At 38.5% G+C, this 13,643-nt stretch overlaps 1 protein-coding gene across 1 annotated transcript in view; it reads right to left on the reverse strand.

Annotated features, from left to right (window-relative positions):
- The window catches only part of CUNH11orf80 (chromosome unknown C11orf80 homolog), a 96,493-nt gene that overhangs the window by 20,233 nt on the left and 62,617 nt on the right, over nucleotides 1-13,643 (reverse strand). The window contains exons 9-10 of the mRNA XM_019415115.2: nucleotides 5,443-5,593; nucleotides 3,427-3,573 (exon numbers count right to left, since the gene is read on the reverse strand). Of these exons, the coding sequence (XP_019270660.2) occupies nucleotides 3,427-3,573; nucleotides 5,443-5,593 (298 nt within the window). The remainder of the gene's footprint in view (nucleotides 1-3,426; nucleotides 3,574-5,442; nucleotides 5,594-13,643) is intronic.

The following is a 13,643-nucleotide window of genomic DNA, read 5'->3' on the forward strand; positions in this document are numbered from 1 at the left end:
GCTTTTCTCAGGGCTGCATTAAAAATGCAAACCAGAAAGTACATTTTCTACCACAAGGCACAAAGATGCTTTCCCAGAAAGGAATGTAATATGTGATCTGCTCAAAAAGGGTCCAAAATTGGAGTTAGGAGAACATAGATTCTAGAGTGAATTCTACCACTAACTAATGGTGACCAAGTCACTTGACTGTTCTCACTTCAAAACTAAAATTGGCTTTATAACACCCGCTCTCACAGGCATGTTGTGCAGATAAACTAGGATAATATATATGAAGTGTTCTAAAATGTACATTGCAATATTCAAAGGGAAAATATTGCTATTGCTATGATGATATCATATGGATTGTTTTCTATAGTTTGGTCCTAAGAATAGCCTCAAGAAATCAGTTAGACCCCTTTGAAAGCAGACATTTAATTAAAAAGCTACAAGTTTGTTCTCCTAAAACTGCTGATACCACCAGATGCCTTTAACGCTGTAGCAAAATAATGAGTTAATCATAGAAAAGTTACCATGACAAGGTGGGCAGGAGGCCAGTGATTTTTTTTAAGACACATGGAAACAGACTGTAGTTCTGCACAATCTGTTTCCTAAAAGTAGCTCTACAGAAAGCTTTCAAGGATATGAAAAAGAATAAGGGAGAAAGAAGATAAAATTACTATATCTCTATCCATATATCTGTATCTACCTACCTTCACAGTACATCTTTTTTCAAAGGCTAGTCCTAAACCACCAGATATGTCAGGAAATTTAAAAAGATACTATGTTTACTAATGCAGTGATGAATTTCTATTTAATTCAGTATTGTCACTACCTGAGATGCTGCAGGCCTTCAGAGTCAAGATAAGCAGACATGTATAAACTATCACAGTACTTACTACAAGAATGATAGAAAACACTGGTTTTAAGGAATCTGAGTTCTTCAGGTATGGGAGGATTCAGGAATAATAGGATTCAGAACATGGTATCACACTTTACATCATCCTAGGGAAGACTGAATGTGGTACTCCCTCTAGAAGACCTCAAAAAAATCAGGGGGGCACCTGGGTGGCTCAGTCAGTTGAGCGTCTGATTTCAGCTCAGGTCATGATCTCGTGGTTTGTGAGTTCAAGCCCCACATCAAACTCGCTGCTGTCAGCCCACCAGCACAGAGCCTGCTTCTGATCCTCTGTCCTCTTCTCTCTGCCCCTCCTCTGCTTGCACTCTCCCAAACACACACACACACACACACACACACACACACACACACACACGGAAAAAAAACAACAACAAAACAACCTCACTAGAAGATAGTAGATCTTAAGTCTTCAGAGGGTCTTGAGACTTGAAAGGGCCTTTTAGCCCCTAGTCTACCAATCTCATGTTAAATATATGAAAAGAGAGGATCAGCTGATTTATGAGACTTGCTTCTGAAAAACCACTGAGGAATTTGATTTGGCAGAAGTAAAGTTAGAACCAGCTCTCTAGGGGCGCCTGGGTGACTCAGTTGGTTAAAGCATCTGACTCTTGATTTTGGCTCAGGTCATGATCTCACAGTTTGTGAGTTTGAGCCCCACATCAGGCTCTGCGCTGACAGCATGGAGCCTGCTTGGGATTCTCTCTCTCCCTCTCTCTTTGCCCCTCCCCTGCTCACTCACTCTCTCAAAAACTAAATGAACAACAACAACAACAACAACAACAACACCAGCTCTCTTGATTCTACCTGAAGTCCTTTCCCCTATACTAAGCTCTTCTCTTATCAGCCTCTGTCCATATGAGTGTGAGCCAGGTAACAACCCTACGCAACCTCATTCTGTCTTCACTGCTGGAAGCCTCATTAGTTTGGGTCTCTTCTATGCTCCCATTCCAGGGCCTTAATGAACAGAACACCAGGGGCATCAGACAAAAACAGCTCCTCAAATAAAGAGTTGCAAGGCAGAGCCCAGGAAGATAGTGCTTCTCTCCTCAACAATATATAGATAGTGAAGAAAGCCAGGAGATGCATGGAGGGCAGGCAGCAGGAAGAATCCCACAACTGACAATAGTTTGTTCAAAAAATAGTTGGCACCAATCAGCATGAGCTCTTCTGATCTGGGGATATAAGTTGTGTCATTTCTCTCATGACTCAGTGGGAGCAGGGCCACACCAAACAAGCACTGGAATGGCTCAGAGTAGAGTCCCAAGAAAAAACACTGGCTCACAGAGAAAGAATACAGAAACATACTGGGAGCATCAAAAGGGAGGCTTATGAGCCTTTCCCCACATATTTATAAGCTCCACTTCTTGCTACTTCCCTCAAAGTTTAGAAGGGCATTGAGAAACACGTAAATTTATCCCTCAGGGTTTATTGGATTAAAACACATACGCTAACTCCTGCTCATATTCAGTGTTTTTCAAACTTTACTAAATTTAAAAGTTACCTGAGAATATTTTTAAGAATGCAGATTCTTGAGCCATTCCATATTTTTATATTATAACAAAACAATGAATTGATTCTTGGCTCAGGAAGAAACACATTTTCAAATACTCCAGGTGATTCTGATGCATGTTTCATGGACCACCAAACAGAAACTTTCTGATAGCAGGTTATCATCAATTTGTTAGATACTAAAGGCTCCCCCTTGTATGCCTGAACGAGGACAATTTCTCCCTTCCCAGAGGTCTATGTGACAATGACATAAAGTTATTCATACCAATATGCTTCCCACACCTTATGTTGTAGTTGAGATACTGTGTCAAGGCCAAGCAAGGCCAGTAACATTTCTTGATTCCACCTGGAAAGGCAATAATGTGGTGGACAGTTCTCAGGCCTAAGCTTTAAAAACATACTGGTATCAGAGCACTGCCTCAGTCCAAGGAAATCATAATCCCTGGGGGTAAAGTTTGGGCATTTTTAGAAGCTCCCCAGGTAATATATCATGGAGCTAAGGTTGAGAACCACTCATCTAAGGTAATAGCCTCTTTTTTTTTTTAATTTTTTTTTTAATGTTTATTTATTTTGAGAGAGAGAGAGATAGAGCGCGAGCAGGGGAGGAGCAGAGAGAGAGGGAGACACAGAATCTGAAACAGGCTCCAGGCTCTGAGCTGTCAGCACAGAGCCCGATGCGGGGCTCGAACTCACGGACCGTGAGATCATGACCTGAGCTGAAGTCAGACACTTAACCGACCAAGCCACCCAGGCGCCCCAATAGCCTCTTTTTAAAGAGCATTATAGAAAGTATCTGCTGATTTCTGAACATTCTGGGAATGTCATCATTTAAGTGAGGTTTCATTTTAAGATACAGATCTTTTCTACACAGCATATAATCTGTTTAACCTATTTAAGATTTTTTATTAAAATTCATTATTCTACAGAAATATATGTAATTATATATGTAATTCAGATAAAGTCTCCCTTTCTTTACTCTCTTAACATTTAATCACACCCATACTGGCAGCCCCTATACCTACTCCAGAGTTCTGTTTGCTGGACTGGAAATCCGCTGTGGAAATCCACAAAGAGAAAAAGCAGCAGAGTCTGTCCCTGGGAGTCCATATTCTGAGATTGATCCCCCTCACTGGATTCCACCTGATAGCTCACATCTGGAAGCACCAAATCTAGAGGACAAGATATTATACAGTATTCTAAGATAAGTAAGGCCCTCAGAATGCTAAGTGAATAAAGAACCTATACCTCAAACAAAGAATGATCTAAGATCTAAAATCAAACACTCCCTTTTCCTCCTGAACCTGTTTCTCTATCCACATGATGGAAGCAAATATAGTGACTCATAGAAGGAACATCAAAGTAGCAACTGAGTGTGCAAAATGTAAACCAAGCAGCATGCTGTAGAATTTATTGGGAAACACTAATACGATACATTTATTCATTCTTTATACAACTTTCTAAGGTAGGTATCACTAGTAAGAGGCAGACGTCAGAGTCAAACCCGAGTAATGATAACAATTAATTTGTATTAAGTGTTTACTACACGCTTTGTATTTTGTTAAATTCTTCACATGAACTATCTAAATATTTAGACTTCACAACAACACTAAGACATAGGACCTATTCTTACGCCATTTTACAGATAAGAAGTACAAATAGGTTAAATACATTGCCCACCATGAGACAGCAAGTGGTGGATCTGTTTTAGACTGACTCCAAAATCTGTGTTCTGAACCACATCACTATATTATATTTATACTCCCAAGTAATCTGATGCCCTACCGTCACTTTCTAGCACCTGGATCCTTTAAAACACAATCATGATAGTCCTAAATTCCATCCAGATCCATTCAGAGAAATACCTCCGTGTATTTCCACATCCTGGTTCTGTCCCTTAGAGTAATGATGGAGGAAGATGAGGAGATATTTTCTACATTATTCATCTCCAAAGTTAACTGAGCAAGTTCAGGCATCAAAAATCGGGAAAAAAAAAAAAAAACTAACAAAGCATGAAAATAAAAATGAAAGACAAAAGGAGATATGGAGAGCCCGAGAGATTCAAAAATTGTAATGGCATGACATCCCCTAGTTAAGACCAAGCATTCTTTCTTCACAAAACCATTCATCTCCAGAGACCCCGTCCAAGGACAGGCTTCTTTCATCCCACCCTCTGGAATAACTACCTATTCAAGAAAAAAAACCCTTACTCTGAAGCTTACTTCCTAGAGAAGACTCTGTCATTCCCCTAGAAATACTCCGTTCCAGGAGGCTCCAGTCTCCTCATGCCATCACAGCTCTAGAATACCTATTCCCCACTGGCTACCTTCCTCAGGATCCAGGTGACCAGACTACCGTCTAAATTTCAAAGAATTCTAGCTAATAACAGTCAAGTTCAACATTGTAAAGCTCCTAGATATCACCTCATGTTTGCATATTCCTACTTCCCAGTTTTATTTTTTGATCCAGTTATTAGGTGTCCAACTCAGTGTAATTCATCCAAAGCTAATGTGGTCAGGCTCTGCATAAATCTTATAGCTAGTTTCTTATTTGATTACTATATAGTTTGTACTCCTGCCTTGCATTTATATGGTAATATTTTCTAAGTAATTTTATGTGCATTTTCTCATTTCATTAGGAAACATTTCTCTTCCACAATAGTTCAAAGATGTTATTAATCTTTTACTATCCTTTCTAAAACAGATTAAGGTATAAGAGAAACCCTCTGAACAAGTCCTTAGAAAATGAAGGCTCAATGACTACCTCAGAGGACCAGGAAGAGAGGAGCCAGTAGAGGAAGTGAGAGAAAAACCAGCATTAACATGTAATGCCAAAACAGGCTCTAATGGAGCTTTGCCTGTTGACCTGTTGTTTGCTGCACTTCACATGGATTCTCAGCCAGACCCCTAACAGCACCACCCAACCTAAGCCATCAGATCACTGGGTCCTGTTTTTTATGTACACCTGCTATTTATATTTACTTGCATTTATATAATATTCTCCAGGTTTCTTTATCCCTGTGCAAAGAGAGGGAGATATACCTCTATCCAAACTGAGATCCAAATTGGGCACCAGACACAAGTGGTATTTCTTCCAGTCAATGAAGAAAGAGGTATCTTCGAAGACAGTAGTAGTTGGCTGCTTCTGACTTGGCAATATCAGAGGCAGGCCTGACGGTCCATATAGAAATATGTATAGTCGCTAAAGAAAACTGCCAAATTTTAGGTTTTTTTTTAAATGACAATATATTCATTTGCATAAAACAAACATAATACTGACCTGGTTCACACTCTCAGAAATAAACTATGGTGCTAGCTAATTACATATTAAGCCTTTTCACATTGAATACAGGTGTGAGGCACCACAGACAGATCCACTAGAATCCCTAGAAATTTATTCTGAGTTCAGTAAGTGTGTGCTACAGGTATAGTATTGGACAATTAGTTTATTTCTTCATCTTGCTCATTCCATCATACGTTTGAGTGGTACTACAGGCTAAACACCATAGTAAGTTCAGAGGACACAAAGATGAATATTTTTATTAAGATTTATTAATATTAATAATAAATAAAATTCATTAATATGTATTTATAATAAATAAAATTAATATTAGTTTATTAATATTTATTAAGATTTAATACCTACCTTCAAGTTATCATATTTATAGTACTGGAGACACACATAAAAAACAGTAAACTGTAATACAGTGTGATACATGCTACAAATATATACAAAGATATATCTTTCAGTAAGTACTTGAGTATATTCAGATTAAGAAGGAAACTCCTTACTTTCTCTAACCCTATTCTCTAACCAAGACAAAGGGGACAGGCCCCTGAAATGGTTTCCTTCTCTTTTTTTTTAATGTTTATTTATTTTTGAGACAGAGAGTGAGCAGGGGAGGAGCAGAGAGAGAGGGAGACACAGAATGAGAAGCAGGCTCCAGGCTCTGTGCTGTCAGCACAGAGCCCGGCATGAGGCTCAAACTCACAGACTGTGAGATCATGACCTGAACCGAAGTTGGACGCCTAACCTACTGAGACACCCAGGTTCCCCGGTTTTCTTCTCTTGATTTTACTCCCACTCTCACTCTTTTAAACCCAAGGTTTCTCCACCTAAGCACTATTGGCACTTTGGGCCAGATAATTCTTTGTTGTAGGGGCTGTCCTGTGCACTGTAGGACGTTTAGCAGTATCCCTGGCCTCTACCCACTAGATGCCAGTGGCACCCTCCCCCTGAGTCATGACAGTCAAAAATGTCTCCAGACATTCCCAAATGTCCTCTGAGGGCAAAATTACCCAGTTAAGAACTAATACTTAACACTTTTTGTTCCCTGAACCAAGGCTGAAGAAACCAGGAATATATTTTCCTTAATCTTTTTTGTTTTCATCCTCTTGTGAAAAGGGTAAACACGAGGCATTAAGTATGAAGATTAAAATCCTCACCCAGTAGGCACTGGGGCATTATGAAAAGTCACAGCAGAACAAAGTGAGACAGTGCCCATAAATGAAGTCTCTATCCCAAATCCAAGAAGACATTAAAACGGGAGCTAAGGCCAACACATCCACTGTTCAGAGCCAGGCTAGCTTTGAGGTGCTACAAACTCAGTGAGTGGAGTGTCCGAAGAGTCAAAGTGTGTGACTTTTGATGGGCTGTTTAAACTATTTACATTTAATATACATACTGCTATGGTTGGGTTTTAAGTCTACAATCTTGTTATGTGTTTGGCATTTTCTCCTTACATTGTTTCCTTTTTTTTTTTTTTCTTTTTCCTCTTTTCTATTTTTGGATTCTACTTTGGACTGGTGTTTTTTATAATTCCATTTTATCACTTAAAAAAAAATTTTTAATGTTTATTTAATTTTGAAGAAGAGACAGAGTGTAATGGGGGAGAGGCAGACAGAGAGGGAGACACAGAATCTGAAGCAGGCTCCAGGCTCTGAGCAGTCAGCACAGAGCCTGACACAGGGCTTGAACCCAGGAGCCGTGAGACCATGACCTGAACCGAAGTCGGATGCTTAACTGAGCCACCCAGGCACCACCCACTTTTTTTGATTTATTAGTTATAATTCTTTGTTGAAGCAACTTAGGGATTGCTTTAGGCTTTATAGTATACAACTTTAATTTATTACGGTCTACCTTTTAAGTGATATTATAACAGTTGCACATACATATAGTATAAGAATCCGGGAATAATATACTTCCATTTCTCCTCTCTTGGCCTTTGTGCTATTCTCACACATTTTACTTCCACATATAATATACTCTGATGGCATTTTTTGCTTTCAAAAGTCAATTATCTTTTATTAAAAACTTTTTTTAATGTTTGTTTATTTTGAGAGAGAGTATGTGTGCATGCATGTGCAAACGGGGAAGGGGCAGAGAGAGGGAGAGAATCCCAAGTAGGCTCTGTGCTATCAGCGCAGACAGAGCCTGACGTGGGACTCCATGTCACAAATCATGAGATCGTGACCTGAGCCGATATCAAGAGTCAGATGCTTAACGCACCGGGCCACCCAGGCACCCCATAAAAAGTCAATTATCTTTTAAAGAGATTTTTTAAATGGGGAAAAAATCTTTTATACCTATCCAGATAGTTATGATTTCCAGGGCTCTTCTTTATTTGTGTAGACCCAGAATTCCATCTGATAGCATTTTTCTTCTGACTGAAGCATTTCCTTTCACATTTCTTATAATATAGATTGCTGGTGAAGTCTTTTGTATGTCTGATAAATTCTTTATTTTGCTTCCATTTTTGAAATATATTTTCTCCTAGTATAGAATCCAGATTAAGGGATTTTTTCCCCTTTATTATTTTAAAAATGTTGCTTCACTTTCTTGTAGCTTACAGTTCCCAATGAGAAATCTGCAGTAATTTGCATCTTTGTTCCTCACTATGTAAACGTGTCTTTCTACCTCTAGTCGCTTTTAAGATTCTTTATCACTGATTTTAATCAATGATTATGGTGTATCTTGGTATGATTTGATTCATGTTTCTTATGTTTCAAGTTTGCTGATCTTGGCTCTGCAGGTTCATACTTTTCATCAAATTTGGAAATTTGGGGGGGCATTATTTCCTCAAATATTTTATCTGCCCTCCCTCCCTGCAGGAATTGAATTACATGTCCCTGAATTAGGTCACCTGAAGTTATCCCACAGTTCACAGAAACTTTATTCATTTTTTTTAGTCCCTTGTTTCATTTTAGTTTCTATTGCTATGTATTCAAGTTCACTTATCTATTTCTCTGCAATGTGTAAATCTGTCACTAATCTCATCTAGTGTATCTTCACCCTAAAAATTTTAATTTCTATCTCTAGACGTTCAATTTAGGTTTTCACATCTTTTGTGTCTTTAGTTAATATGTTCAATTTTTTCCCTTTCACTTCCTGAATATATGGGATACAGTTATACCTTTGTTTTAAAGTTTATTTCTTTTTGAGAGAGAGAGATAGAGTGTGGGAGGGGCAGAGAGAGAGAGAAAATATCCCACGCAGGCTCCACACTGATAGTGCAGAGCCTGATGTGGCTTGAACTCACGAACTATGAGATCATGACCTGAGCTGAAACCGAGAGTCAGATGTTTAACGGACTGAGCCACCCAGGTACCTCCAGTTATACCTGTCTTAATGTCCTTGTTTACTAATCCTATTACCTATGCCATTTCTGGGCAGTTCTGATTTTTTATTATGGGTCCTATTTTCCTGCTTGTTTGCATACCAAGTAATTTTTTATTGGATGCCCAGCATTGTGAAGTTTACCTCACTGAATGCAGGATACTTTTGTATTCCTGTAAATATTCTTGTACTTTTTTTCTGGGACACTATAAAGTTACTTGGGAACAGTTTGAGCCTTTTGGGTCTTACTCTTAAGCTTTGTTAGGTGGGACCAGGGAACCCTATAGGCTAAAGCTAACTTCTCCACTATATTCAAGCAAATCCTTCTTAGGACTCTACCTGATGCTTTATGTTTTCCATCCTGCCTGGCAGGAACAAAAACTATTTCCAGCTCTGTGTGCACTCCAGGGATTCTCCTCTATCTGGAGCTCTCTCTGTGTATTTTATCTCCTCTTTGGCACTCTTTTCTGTAAGTTCTAGCTTCCCTGGACCTCCCTAACTCTGAACTTCGTCTTCTCAACTCAGATCCACCAGACTCTCGTTGGGTATACCCTCCTGGTGAACTTCTCTAGGTAGTACGGTGGTGCAATACAGGGTTTATTTGTTTCTCCTCTCTCTAGAACCACTGTCCTATACTCTCTGTTGTTTAATATAATTTTTTAAATTGTTCAAGGTAGGAGGTTGGATCCAGTCCCTGTTATTTGTTCATGGCTGGAAGTGGAATTTCTGAAATTCTCTGACAGAATCTCATGGCCTTTGATAGTTTCTTTGCTTTCTGGCTCAACAAGATACCCATGCTCATCTTGTACATTTCTACTTTAGGCCTGGAATCAGCCATTCCTCCTTTTTAGTGAGCAATGACATTTAGAGAACACATTCTGGATACTAGGACTGCTCATTGCTCCTCAGTTTGTTTTTTGTTTTTAGCAGATAGAGCTAAAAAATATATAATTTCAAAAGTCAGAAAAGTTGGGCATACACACTGATATTTTCAATTCCACTTTAAGATTACTTTCAGGGGCACCTGGGTGGCTCAGTTGGTTAAGCATCTGACTCTTGGTTTTGGCTCAGGTCATGATCTCATGTTACATGAGTTCAAGCCCTGCGCTGGCCTCTGCACTGACATCATGGAGACTGCTTGGGATTCTCTCTCTCTCTTTGCCTCTCCTCTGCTCATGCTCTCTCCAAAATAAATAAATGAACATTTTTTTAAAAAAAGATTACTTTCAAAATTTTTTTTATTTCAAAATAAAAATATTCTATTCCTTTGAATTTATACTCCCACATCTGCTATATTATGCTAAAATTTTTGGTTCTTAACAATTTAACATAATTACTTGTTTTATAACAAGTATGCATGCAAGAATTTCAGTATGGTAATACCAATGTTATTAACAAGAATCAAGACCACTAAATGAATTTCAAGAGCACTTTTCAGTTCATTTCATCCTTAGAGTATATACCAAGAATGTATGTCAAAACACTATGTTCTAAAGTCAGTTGAATTAATTCTTCTTACTATATGAATTATGACCTTTATATGGGTAGGTTATCTTTTAAAAAAAATTTTTTTAATGTTTATTTGTGAGAGAGAGAGACAGACAAACAGAGTGTGAGCAGGGGAGGGGCAGAGAGAGAGGGAGACACAGAATCTGAAGCAGGCTCCAGGCTCTGAGCTGTCAGCACAGAGCCCGACACGGGGCTCAAGCTCACAAACCATGAAATCATGACCTGAGCCAAAGTCAGATGCTTAACAGACTGAGCCACCCAGGTGCCCCGGTTATCTTTTTTTTTTAAAAGTTTATTTATTTTGAGAAAGAGAGCACGTGCGTGCACATGGGGGAGGGACAGAGAGAGAGAGAGAGAGAGAGAGAGAGAGAGAGAGAGAGAGAATCCCAAGCAGGCTCTGCACTGTCAGTGCAGAGCCCAACTCTGGGCTCGAACTCATGAACTGCAAGATCATGACCTGAGGCAAAACCAAGAGTTGGATGCTTAACCAATGGAGCCACCCAGATGCCCCAACATTATCTTTTATCTTGAGAAATATTGTTACTGGGTATGGAATTCTAGGTTGGTAGTTTTTAAATTTCCAGACATTAACACTATTATACTACTACCTCATGTTGGTATAAGGAAGTCAGCTGTCAATTTGTTTCTCTTTTGAAGAAAATCCATCTTCCTTAGCTGATTTTTTCCTTGTTTTTGATTTCCTAGAGGTATGCATATCTTTTTGTTTATCCTGCTTGATTGCTGAGCTCTGAAACTGTTTTAGTTGCTTAGCCATTGATTCTTCAACGACTGTTTTTGCCCCATTTTCTCCCTTCTCCTTTGGGACATGAATTAAATGTACATTAAATGTTCTGTTTCCTCTCACTGTTAACCTCTCTTCTGTATTTTCTATCCTTTTGTCTTTCTTTGCTTTATTTTACTAGTTTTTGCTATCCTTATCTTTTACTTCACAAATTCACTTATGCTGTGTCTAATCTGTTAAATCTGCCTATTTAATTTCAATGTTGGTTATTGTATTTTTTGGTTCTACAGTTTCTGTTTGGTTGTTTTAAAAATTATGTCACATTTTATAGTTTTCAGTTCCCTGGCAAAATTTTTAAGCTTGGCCTTCAATTTCATAAATATAATAAGCATAATTCTTTATTTTTAAAATCAATATCTGATGTTACCAATATCTGAAGTCCCAGTGGGTACTCCTGTTGCTTTTGTTTTTGCTAGCTCTTATTCATGTTGCCTTGTCCACTCTTTTACGTGTGGTTTGTGTGTGTGTGTCAGAGAGAGAGAGAGAGACAGAGATGGAGAGAGAGAGAGAGAGAAATGTACACATGAGCTGGACATTTTGAGAAAGTATTTGTTAAAATATTTGAAGCACAGATGTGGTGATCTTCCTCTAGAAAATAATCTTTGTTTGCTTCTGTAAGACATCTGGGAGAATTAGATATCTAGAATCATCTTAATCCAATTTTAAAGTTTAAGATTTTCTAGCCTTCCCAGATGACCCAAAAAATATATGCAGTTCATGTGAAGGATGGTTTATTTCAGGTTCATCTTACTCCTTAAAGTGTAACCTTTTAGTTATCTCTGCCCAAAACAAGAGGTGTTTTTAACAGCACCCCCCCAGCGCAGTAAGCCCTAAACTCTTTGGCCTTCTTGACCTACATTGATTCAGAAGTGCATCTTAGCCTCTCAGCTGCTTGCTATAATTTGCAAATGACCTCACAGCAAAAGCAGCCCCCAATGTTGAGCTCAGGCTTTCTGTAATTCCTGTCTCTATTGTGATCGCCCAGAAATTCCTCCCTATTTACTAGCTCTTAGAATCTTTTATGTCTTAATATTTCATCCAACATTTGTCTTCAATGGGAGGATTGGTCTAAATTACCTAGTTTGCCATTTTCAGAAACTGAAATCCTATCAGAGTTTTCTTTATCTTCACTAAAACATCACCTCCCTAGAGTCTTCGCTTACTATAATATTTAAAATAACTTTCCTGTCATTATCTCTTTACCTGCTTTATTTTATCTTTAACTGTACTTATCACTACTGACATCTATTTATTAAAATGTCCTATTAAATGTAAACTTCAAGAGGATAGAAAAATTTGCCTTTTTCCCTCTGGAGAATGGGATGTGGAGGAGGAGAAACTTTTTTATTTTACTTTATACTCTTCTATATGCCCTAGATATTAAGAAAAAGCATGTTTTAAAATCCAAAAGTCCATGCATAGTCTTTATCACCATCCTGCTCCTTCCTCCTCCCTAAAGATATTTTCAGCTGACATTTATCATACCATGACCTTGGCCTTCTTCTGGTCTTATTCTTTATATTCTATTAGAACTTCATTTTACTTGTACAGCTTCAATTATATAACAATAACACCTAACATTTATTGAACACTTTTATGTGTCAGGCAATATGCTGGGAGCTTCATATAGATTATTATATATAATTAATACTAAAACAAACTAACCCCAAAACAACAACAACAACAACAACAAAACCTTTGCAAGGGAAAACAAATAAATCTATGAAGTGTTATTTTTATTAATTTATTTTTAAATTTAATTTTTTAACATTTATTTATTTTTGAGAGAGAGAGAGAGAGGCAGAGCATGAGCAGAGGAGGGGCAGAGAGAGAGGGAGACACAGAATCCAAAGCAGGCTCTAGGCCCTGACCTGTCAGCCCAGAGCCCAATGCGGAGCTCAAACCCACAAACCATGAGATCATGACCTGAGCTGAAGTTGGATGCTTAACTGTCTGAGCCATCCAGGTGCCCCTATTTTTTTTTTTTTTTTTTAATTTTAGAGAAAGAGCATGCATGAGCGAGGGAGAAGGGCAGAGGGAGAGAAAGAGAGAACCTTAAGCAGACTCCACACTCCACATGGAGCCCAACGCAGGGCTGGATCCCATGACCTGGAATAATGACCTGAGCTGAAATCAGGAGTTTGCTGCTCAATCAACTGAGCCACCCAGGTGCCCCTATTATCTCCATTTTAAAGGGGAGGAAATAAAGCCTTAGGCTGGTTGAGTAAACTACATGAAGTCACAGCCAATTAGTGGTGAATCTAGTATTTACACTCTTGTTCCATGCTCTAACCACAGCACTATACTTTACTTTCC

Source organism: Panthera pardus, unplaced genomic scaffold (genome assembly GCF_024362965.1).
Source record: "Panthera pardus isolate Hobbes unplaced genomic scaffold, ASM2436296v1 HiC_scaffold_12, whole genome shotgun sequence".
Classification (NCBI taxonomy): Eukaryota; Metazoa; Chordata; class Mammalia; order Carnivora; family Felidae; genus Panthera; species Panthera pardus.